The sequence below is a fragment of the Ruditapes philippinarum genome, unplaced genomic scaffold (assembly GCF_026571515.1).
Source record: "Ruditapes philippinarum isolate M1 unplaced genomic scaffold, ASM2657151v2 ctg801_1_1_1_1, whole genome shotgun sequence".
In the NCBI taxonomy this organism is placed as follows: Eukaryota; Metazoa; Mollusca; class Bivalvia; order Venerida; family Veneridae; genus Ruditapes; species Ruditapes philippinarum.
In genome coordinates, this window is record NW_026859642.1 from 113,450 (window position 1) to 124,293 (window position 10,844).

The window sequence follows — 10,844 nt, forward strand, 5'->3', positions numbered from 1 at the left end:
GATTCAAATCACAGCGATGAGTTGCAAATGGTTTGAAGTAAACGACAAGTTGACTTCTTATTAATACTACTTAGTATGGGGTTGCCAATGATATATAGACAATGTCTATATTAATTGATAACACATTATTCTATTGATAATAGGTCATTAGGTTGAAGGTCGAGGACACAGTGACACCTTCTGTTAAATCTTATAACTTTAGAATGAATATATGTTTACAGGCTATGATAAGTACATTACCCCTATGTAATTGCGGTAATTAAGTCAGTCCTTATAATTTATAAGCAATGCAATAATTTATCACTGTTTATTTAAAATAAGAAATTGCAATCTTAATCCTATCTCTTTTGGTATTATTATTATTATTATACTTGCCAGCTGCTTAACTTTTATGGTGGACTTGATTTTCAACTTTTCCCTTTGTGTCCGTTCTTATAGGGATATCGATCATTTTCTAAATTTAAAAATAGGCCTTTAGATTGTCAAACAAACAAAACATTTACAAACTATATTTGAATTAAATTTTTATTGCAAGGGTACTTTTATATCTGTAATGCGACATTCATTATTGATAAGAAATCCTCCCATACATATTACCTCTTTTAAATTTATTAAAAAATGCATGCTAGAGATTGAAAGTACTTACCGTCTTGTGTATTCCTGTAAGCGCAACAAAATACAAGTACCTCTAGATTTATTACCATCTTGATGTTGCACGATTACTGCTTGGTAAACAAATTCATCAAACAAGATATTTATACAGATCTTATTCTAGTTTATAGGTCAAGTTTGATCATTCACATAAAACAAATACGTATTTGTAAGTATGGAAACCATGTGTATTTGTAAGATTTGTCAACGTTTTAAGCTTGATTTATTTAACTGACTGTTTTCAGACACACGATTACTTTGTAAAACTGATTATTGTGTGATCTTTTTTTTAAATTTTCTTTTCTATATCTTCTGATCCACCTAACAAGCGTTCATCTTCTTCTTTGCGGCTGCCAATTTTATGATGTTTGATCATTACTCTTCACTTATATTAAAAGTGATTTCGTGATAATGGGCATCATTATTACATTTAACTTATCATCACCATTATCACCACCGCCATCATCATCATTAGCATCATTATCATCATCAACATCACCACCAACACCAGCGCACCGCCACCATCATAAGAGTTTCAAAACGTTTCAACATACTATATGGTATTATATTTTAGTATGTTCACTGGCATATAATTCATTTGAGAGAGGCAGCTAAATTGTACCTATGCATGCGGTATAACTAGCATATTTATATGAACTAGCATATTTATATACCTGAATGACAAAATTATTTAGAAATACGCCTTAAGGTAACTTCAAAGTTCATTAAAGATAAACACTTTTCAAAGTTGCAACCGTTTATTATTATAGAAATATCATGCATGTACATTTTCTTTTTAAAATTATATCTTCATGAACAAAGAATTTAATAGAAAAAGTGTATTTATGCTATAGTGTCTTCATTCAACGACATGAACGCACTCAAGTAAATCAGTTTAAAACATCTTGATGTTAGATGTTAATTCTATTTTATTCTTATGTATTATATATATTTTAAATGAGCATTTACGTTTAGCCATAATCACGTGGCATTTGTCGGGAATATCATCCAGTGAAGTAAACACTTATTAAGTCATATGTTGATGATACTGAAAGGCCAACCTACATCATTATTTTTTTTAAGATAACTTTTTTTTTTCTCAAAAAAGTGTCTTTTATGTCAAGTTCCACACAAACCTTGTTATATTAACACAACTTTATTAAACAATACAAGTTGATATTTTGGTATGTGTATTTATATAGGTAAGATCTTTTTTAACTTTGCGAGCTTTATCGAAACATTCTATACGCACATCACGTGGTTCCGGATGATACTCAGTACCGATTAGTAACCCTTTCGGTTTTTACATAGTACTTTACTATGTATGAAACAAAGTAGCATGATCCACCAAAAATATAATTATATAGTTAACGTTCAGTCCCTCATTTAAAAACTTAACAGTTGCAAGATTAATAAAATCAACACTTCACTCCAAGCAACAAATCAATTAAATATAGAAGGGAAAAGACAACATATATAAAACAAAATATAAGGGGAAATATAATCATATTTTTTATAAGGAAATAGTGTTAAGAAAAAAATTAAACATTAACATTCTTAAAAATCTTGGGTGGAATCCTTTACATTTTTTAATAACTTGCACTTACTGTAGTGGTTCCTATATTTATAAAATAAATTCTCATGTTTAATTGAAATATTTGTACATGTAATACATGTGTATGAAACTGTTATGAGCAACATTGATAAATAGATATTTTGTTTATTTACAATACCAAACAAGATATCCTGAAACTATTACTTTTCGAAGTAAATCAAGTGCATTTACCGCAATAATAAAGAAAGAAAAATGTCTTTTTCAAACGTATACAGGAAAACAAACAAAACAAACAGAAGGTCAGGATAATTCGCTGTATATTTTCCGGCGGGAACACAACCTGAATAAGATAATAAAATAACACATACTTATCAGTTGGATATGTTACGTGCTATATAAAGAAGATATGAAGTTGCCTGACAGTTTTTAGCTTTGCTCGCCCATATAGTATCTTTCAGGTGGCGAGGGTAAACAAACCCAAACACACACACAAGCCAAACAGTTTGTGCCTTTCCATTTCGAATAAATTAATGTGTTTTCATTGTTCAAAAAAGATAACGTTTGCATAAGTTACGAAAATCAGAGAAAACCAATAATTATTTGAATATTTAAATATATACACGATGCATAAGGACTATATCAATTTGCACCAATTATTTATTTGCTAAAATTAATCAATAATAGAAATATATACGCACATACACTACTTACGAATTTAAATTTCTTTAGAACAGCACAAAAGATGCTGTCGAAAGTAACAATGCTAGTGACATGGCACCGAATCCAATGGTTGTAGCTAACATGTGAAATGAAATTCAAATACAAATCTTATTCCTTTACATAATAGTAATACATTCTAAAAGTGTCAGTCAACCATTTGAAAAAAAAGACATTGTATTGTATTGTACTATGTACTGGAAAAGTTAAGTCGTATAATGATCTATTCATCCATTTGTTTATTAGCCAGAACAAGAAAACAAGAACAGTACAATAATATGTTTATTATGATTTAAACAGGATGCTCTGTAAAATATAAACACAACTATCGTCTTCAGTGTTGTGAAAAATAACCGATATAAATATTAAACTTTCATAAAATTACTCACCAGCATTTTTTGGATCACATTTGTCAACATTCATCACGTAATCAGGCTTACATTTACATTTACCCGTGTCACAGACGGCATTTCCAATATTGTCGCATGCTGTTGTAACTGATGAGCAATCAGTCCCGCTGACAGCTTAAAATTGAGTTTGATAGATATCAGAAATGAGTACGTTGAGTTACATAAATTGTATTGAGAACAAATATTAGTTTTTCAAGTCTATCAATTTAGTTTTTAGAATAAAAACAATATCGAATGAAATATTAATATGATTAAAAAAGCTACATTGTTTTTACATGTTTTATAGTCTAATAGTAGATTCTCAAAAGGGGTTTAACATACAATGTTTCTGTTATGTAACATACCTAAACTGAATATGACTTCATTTTATTAGGTTTTAACAGTTTAACAATGATTTGAACAAATACATCATTCGCTCATAAGGAAATACACCAAACCCGTCCTATCATTCACTGCAGGCATTTTAGAATAAGTCTAATCAGCGTTCAAACATTTTTATTATAAGATTATTTTATTTCTCATAAATATTGATATGAATTTTAATACAAATACAAATGCATATTTACTATGTACACTCAAATTAAGCTCAAAACTAAAGCTACTTAGCCGACCATTTCTCGCTATGCCTGTGTTAGCTTATAAAATGAATTCAATTTGTTGTGGCACTTTAAGATATTGTGTGTATTTATGTTTCTAAACTTTATTTTACTAAAAACGAAACTATTCTAGCAGACAGGTAAACAATACGATTCATGTTAGAATCAAACAATGTTTTAGTATATGCTTTATATGATATTACTTAGTGTGCAAACGTCATTCTTCTCTTCGTAGTTTTCTTCACAAACGCATTTGCCACTTTTACACTCTGTTTTCGAATCTGCAGGGCAATGGTTATTTTCATCGCAAACTCTCCCGAAAACTAAAAATGATTGCGGAAAAAAATGACATTTACAAATGCAAAAGAAGGTATGTAAAATGACAATACATATATATTAGTCTTGAACGTTTTCTTGAACCTTAAACTTATTTATTATTGTTTTGTTTTTGTTTACGTTGCCCTAACACAAAAAAGGTCAAATGGCGACTTTTCAGCTTTCCTGGAAAAGTACAAACTCAGGTACCCTTCCGTGCATTATTTTAGGTCAACTGAGATGAGCAACCGACGTTCCGTCAGCTAGCTGTTCATTGATCCAAAGTCCCTGATGGGATTCGAATCCACAGCAGTGAGTGGCAAGAAAACAAACAAATACGTTGCAACATACCCCCACAGCCCAACGAAAAGTGTCAGTTAATGATGTGCACACAAGTAAGAATAAAAATCGTCCTGAAAAAACGAAAAAAACTAAAAAAAAAAATAACAAAAAAATCATAATATAAAGACATCATAAAAAAACATGGCTGAAGATATAAGGTTGTTAAAATCTTATGCATTACAGAGAATATGCTTTAAGGACAGATTCGCTTTAAATATTTCCAGAATTCATAAATTTGTTAAACATAATTATGCTAAAATCAGTAAGTATGAGTTAACCCTTAAGACATGCTTCATTGTCTTTAATGAATCCTGTTTTGCATACACATGTGCTAGTTTTACACTCCGAATTGGCTACTGTACATTCATCTTTTGCACCATTTGTTGGAGGTGTACAGGTTTCGTCCAACCCTAAAACATAGCACTGAATGTTTAATATGTTTATTCACCATTATTTAGATACTAACATTTAAGCTTAATCAATGCAAATAATGAGATTTTAAACAATTATTATTTGCTAAAATTAAATACACTTTCTAGCATGAATTTACAAGTCGTTTTATGTAAAAGTGATAGTCTTTCATTTTATTTCTGTTACCTTTTGCTTCGCCAGCGAAAACTGAAATACTCAGTAGCAAAAAGCCAATCAACAATACTTTTTCTAGCGTCTGTAAACAAACAAACAAACAAACATACAAGTGAATAAATGAATAAATATAATTCAATCTTTCAATTTTTTATTGTTTTAATTTGAAGAAAAAATAAAAATATATCACTTCAGAATGTCAATATAAAACATCTCTGTATAAACGTTAAAAATGTTATAATGAGTTGTTTATTAACATTCCTTTGTTCTCTGTTACCACAACAATATGAAAACAATGTTGTATAATTTACAATTAAAGCATTTGATCAACAGTCTTTATAGAATTATCATTCTTTTCATAGATGAGTTAACTTAAACTTGAATATATATTGTAAAAATGGAAATATTAAAAAAGTCTTACATCGTATTTTTTTTAAGGAAAATCTCTTTATGTTTCACGGGTACAATGTTAATAATAATGAGCATGCTTTTCAATTTGAGACATTTAAAACGTTTCCCTAATGAACAACCAAGTATTTTTTCTGTAACATTTTAAAGTGTCAGTGCTTGTCAACCGACTTTATATATACACACACACACACACGGAAAGGTTGATAACATATGGTTATTGAAATTCAAGCTATTTCGTTTAAGACAAATTTACTCGATATACAATCAATGCATTACAATGAAATAAAAAACAACAAATATTGACAGTATTATTTTATTAAATGTGGAGATAAAAAAATTAATTAAACAGTTGCTGTTATTATTGTCATCTGTTACTGCTATGATCTTCAAGTTTGAACGAATATAAATCGAGACTGGTCTACAATGGCCGTATAAATATTGTTTTAAACAACAGAAATATATATTTCAATAATGGAAAAAACAAATCAAAACAGTCTAACCATATTTGACAGCATTCATTCAAAACAAGATATAGACTAACATGGATAGCAATCCCTATTTTATGTTGTCGTCTAAGTATATTAGAAAATATTGGTAATTGTTACACATTCCTTTTTTAAAAATAAAATAAGCATGTTTTGACTTCACACAAAGTAGATTTGATTTTTTTTAATTCTACATACTATAGGAGGTCACAATATGAATATATATATATATATTGGTAGTTTTTTTAAAAGAAAAGAACAACTTGACTTGCAAAGGGGGACAAATTTTCCAACACATAGTTTATTCATTCTTTTTTCAAGTCAGACATAATCAGTAAGAATTTCACAGATTTCAATAAATTTCTGTGATTAAATATTTTACTCAAGGATGAGCATAGTTTATTTTATGCTTTTCAGTGGATAACTGATTTATCCGTGAAAATTATATTTGATAATTTCACAGTGAAAATTATCAAAATATAATTTCACACTTTTCAATGACGAAACTACTTTTTAAGATTTCCCCATGTGGTACCTCAATTTTATTTTTGCTGGCAATTCTGACAATGTCAGGCTGTTTAAAGAAAAAGCAATGCTGAAATTGATAAATAGCTTAAATGTCAAAAGTAATAAAAAGAAGAAAATTTACTTCTGTTCATTCAAATTCTAATCACCAAATTTCGTCTCTAATTTTTTTTGTTTCAATTTTACAGACTGAAAAATACATTCCTTGCACATGCATAACTGCTCTTGATGACATTTGGGCATATTAAAGTATCCGTCGAGCAATAACTGCCGTATGCATTATGAAAAATTGAAAAGCAATGACAGCTATCAGCTCGAAGAACAAGTAAACTACCCAGCGTTCCTGAGCCAGCTTCCAAGTTTTCCATCTTCCTACCTGCTTTTTTGAATGTTTTCACATCTGTCAACACTTATTTTTTGTCTGTTACAATCCTCTAATAAATTTTCTTTCTTTTAAAAAGGTGTATGTCTAACAAATCCAAGTGATATCCCTCTGAAGCAAACACAATCATTTTCCTCCCGTGAAATACACAACTTTAAAAAATGGCTGCCGCTTACATTTAACAAAGCCAGGTCTAATATAAATTCGCAGTAAGTAACATAAAATTTAATATGGATGGATGGTTGGACTTTTTATAATTAAAACAAGCGATCATTCATATTTTTTAATAAAATGAATAATATCATTGTCATTTAACGTTGATTGTCGGACTTATTTTTCAGCTCAAGACTTCTTGTTTTTTTTATTTGAAATTTCGGCTAATGGGGCTCTCAATGGGGAAAAACAGAATTGAATATTTACGTTTATATTATGGAAATTTTGTTTTAACTTTTAAGCAAAAAATAAAAAGAAAATGTGTTTTTTTGTTGTGTAAGATGTAATTTTATTTCATCTCGTGAACTTTAAAAACCGTATTCTCACTCGTGACTACGCCACTCGTGAGAATACTGTTTTTAAAGCCCACTCGATGAAATAAAATTTCATCTTACACACAAACAAACAAAAATCCTCTATATATCTTTAAGCTATTTAGTCACTTGTTTAGTGCAATGTCAATAACCGAAAATATCCACGTGTGTTTACATTTTATCAGATTTCGGAACGGTTTATTCTTTTGATATCAGCAGTACATGTACATCTGTTGTCCTGTTTTAATGAGTCAGATTATCTGTATTCCACCCTTCTAATTTGATAATAAAAAAAGATCAAATGTCAAGAAAAGCGTATCACCGATGAAATCCTATGGTAGAGAATGATGAGAACTCACACAAATACCATTTTCGCAGAATAATAAAATAAAAATAGTGTGGTTCTTTAACTTTTTGAAGAATAACTTATAATTGTACTAAAGTGACCTACATACCACACATATACTTGATTTTCTAAAAATTGTAAATAAAACCTTTACGGGCACGTAATGTGTAATGCATTGAATTGTATATGCTTTAACATTCTGTAAATCAAGCAGTCATGACAAAATTTTAATTATCATGTTGAATGTTTTTATTAAATACAGTATGTGTATTATGGTTACCGATGATTACAATGTTCTTTATTTTGTTTTAAATGACAAATTGTAGCTCTTCATATCTTCATATAAACCCTATATTTCAATCTTGATGTTTTCGATCATTATTTTCAAAAACGCTCAAAGCAATAAATGTTAATATTAAGACGACCTTGTACTTTACATTTTTATTTTGCTACACATAGTACCTAACTTAATTTTACAAAATCGAAAATGTAAAAAGCATACAAATCTGAATTTGCTACAAAAAAGCGTAATTAATATATAGGCAAATTTTGGACTTATTCGGCCTTTTAGTTACATGTAAAATTGCAATAATCTTTTCTGAATGCGGCGTTGATAAGCTTCCCGCATACTCAGCATACGAAGTAAATTCAAAAACGACAGATGTACGTTTCGGTTGTCTACAATTTATTTTTTCGTCTTCCAGTAAACTTCCATCTGATAAAAGCGGTCTTTTTTCTATCAATAATTCGCGTTTTGTTTATCCTTTGCCCCAGAACGTTTATATATCGCGCTTTTGAAAAAAAAGCTTTCCTTAAAATACGTACTGAAGGTTCTTTTGTCATAAATTAAAACGAAAATCTTGAAAGATCCATTGTGCTCTAATTTGATATAACTTGGTATCAATATTTCAATAATTTCTGCAATAAAATAAGAAACAGGTGGCCGTATTGCAGCATATATACTTATGCAAACTATTTTCAATAATAGAACATATGCAGTACATGTATATACAGTTAATTTTTAAGAAAAAGTTAGGTTAAATTAAGAAGGTGTGATCAAATGACTTTAAATACTAAAAATTAATTATAGAAATAACACGCATAAGGTTTAAGACATGTGTATCAAGAGTAGGTCATGAATTTTGAGTGGAGCATTACTCAAAAATTGTTTGAGATATCAACATGAAATGTCATAGGTGGATAGATCTTATTCAGGAGGAATGCATTGCGCAAGAATGATTACTCTTGGCTTTATAATTTTTAGTTATTGCCCTTTGTTCTTTTTCATACTATTTTGTCCGGAGCTTATGTCAAAAAGAATTTGAGGTATTAACTTGAAACTTCATAGGTGGATATATTTTACTGAGGAGGGGTGCAGCACACAAGAATGATAACCTACCCTGCATTATTTTTCAGTTATTGCCCTTTGTAATTTTTAGCCATCAGTATTCACATAGGTTTCAAATCTGTAATCACTTCAGCCATTAGTTTTCATTACCAAAAGACCTCTTAAAATTGAATTATTCTGCTCTACTACATTATATATTCTTCCAATGAGCAAACCCATTCGGCGGGGGATGGCCATGTTGACATGGCTCTTGTTTTAAAACTTGTTTTACCGGAAAGGTTAACTAGATCACAATTGCATTGAATGACAATTGTGATCACAATACTATTTCATTTTAGGAAATTAATTTGAAATTTATAAAGAAATGCATATGTCAGAAAAATAACAACAATAAACATATTTTTATAATGACGCTACTACTAATGGACATAATGCTATTTTTGACAACAGTATGCTTGTCCAGCAGTTAAAATTAACTGATGCATATGTATTACAAGAAAAGAATGACGGCCTTATGTCATTTTATAGATCAAAAATGGAAAAATTCAATAAAATACTTATCATATAATAAAAGTTAAACATGTAACTGTATAGATTTAACTTATGTAAAATAAAACATGACTTCCCATTTACTCTACCTATTAACGCTTTCTTTTAGAGGAGCTCCACTAAAGGCATAAAAACATAAAATCTGAGAATCTTACATAGATCAACTTAAACGGTAAAAATGAAAAAGATAGTTAAGAAATATGTTCGGAACTAAATAATAATAATAATAATAATAATAATAATAATAATAATTATATTTTATACTATTTTCAGCCCGATGTAAGTTAAAAGAATTTAAACTATTTTCGTTTTATTTCATTTTGCACGATAAAAATATTTTTCTGAAAAAACGGAGTGAACGAACATTTATACATCAAAACTGTATGAAGGTATCAAAAAATTATATTGTCGGTTCCGTCATGTCAAAAAGAAAACAAAATCAGTGGAGTCAATTGGAGTTGCAGTAACTTGAAAACTGGAATCCAGTTGGGTTTTAACAAACGTTAAGTACCACTGTTATCTAAATAATGAAATTTACACATAAACATTGTTAATTTCAACTTAAAAATACTGAAACTGTCGTTCATGGACAGAAGTAAAATTAAGGAAAATGAAGCAGTCTTTTAATGTTATGACTTTTGTATTAAACTTTGTAAAACCCTTTTTTCCATAAATAAGTACAAAAAAGAAAACGTTTTGCCTCAACAGAAAGCATGTATAAACGGAGAAACTAGATTAAAAATCATATCGAATTTCAATAGTATCAACATCAAAAGAGAGAAAATGCCTTTTTAAAGTATATACTAGTAATAAGTTACTAACCATGATGCCTTGTCCGCCTATGGATTCAATATGAGACCCGATAGAATTTACCCTTGTTTATATCTTATGTAACCAGGGGCTAATCAAAACTGTCACATGACCAACGTCGTAAATATTCAGCAAAAAGTTTGCAGTTATTCGCATGAACAAACAGATTAGGAAGATTTGATCAGTTTACATTTGAGCATATGAACATATAATGTGATTAATTCCTTTTTCGTTTTCGAAATACTGTTACGTTCTTTATAAGTTGCTTCCATAAGTTGTGTTACTTTTGT

The 10,844-nt window shown here is 29.3% G+C and overlaps 1 protein-coding gene across 1 annotated transcript; it reads right to left on the minus strand.

Annotated features, from left to right (window-relative positions):
* Positions 1–1,415: 1,415 nt before the first annotated feature.
* LOC132757327 (tenascin-X-like) lies at positions 1,416–10,644 on the minus strand. Its single transcript, XM_060748578.1, has 7 exons — positions 10,567–10,644; positions 5,184–5,253; positions 4,865–4,996; positions 4,133–4,252; positions 3,313–3,447; positions 2,918–3,002; positions 1,416–2,546 (listed from the first exon to the last, which is right to left on the minus strand). The coding sequence occupies exons 1-6, from the start codon at positions 10,567–10,569 to the stop codon at positions 2,932–2,934; spliced, it is 531 nt and encodes a 176-aa protein (XP_060604561.1). The 5' UTR covers positions 10,570–10,644; the 3' UTR covers positions 1,416–2,546; positions 2,918–2,931.
* Positions 10,645–10,844: the final 200 nt, after the last annotated feature.

Bases quoted from the DNA above. Each gene is read 5' to 3' on its own strand.
- LOC132757327 (XM_060748578.1), bottom strand. The intron at 4,253-4,864 runs GTTAACTCATAC...AATCATTTTTAG, and splicing joins CAATGAAGCATGTCTTAAGG to TTTTCGGGAGAGTTTGCGAT. The intron at 3,003-3,312 runs GTGAGTAATTTT...TTCACATGTTAG, and splicing joins ATGTGATCCAAAAAATGCTG to CTACAACCATTGGATTCGGT.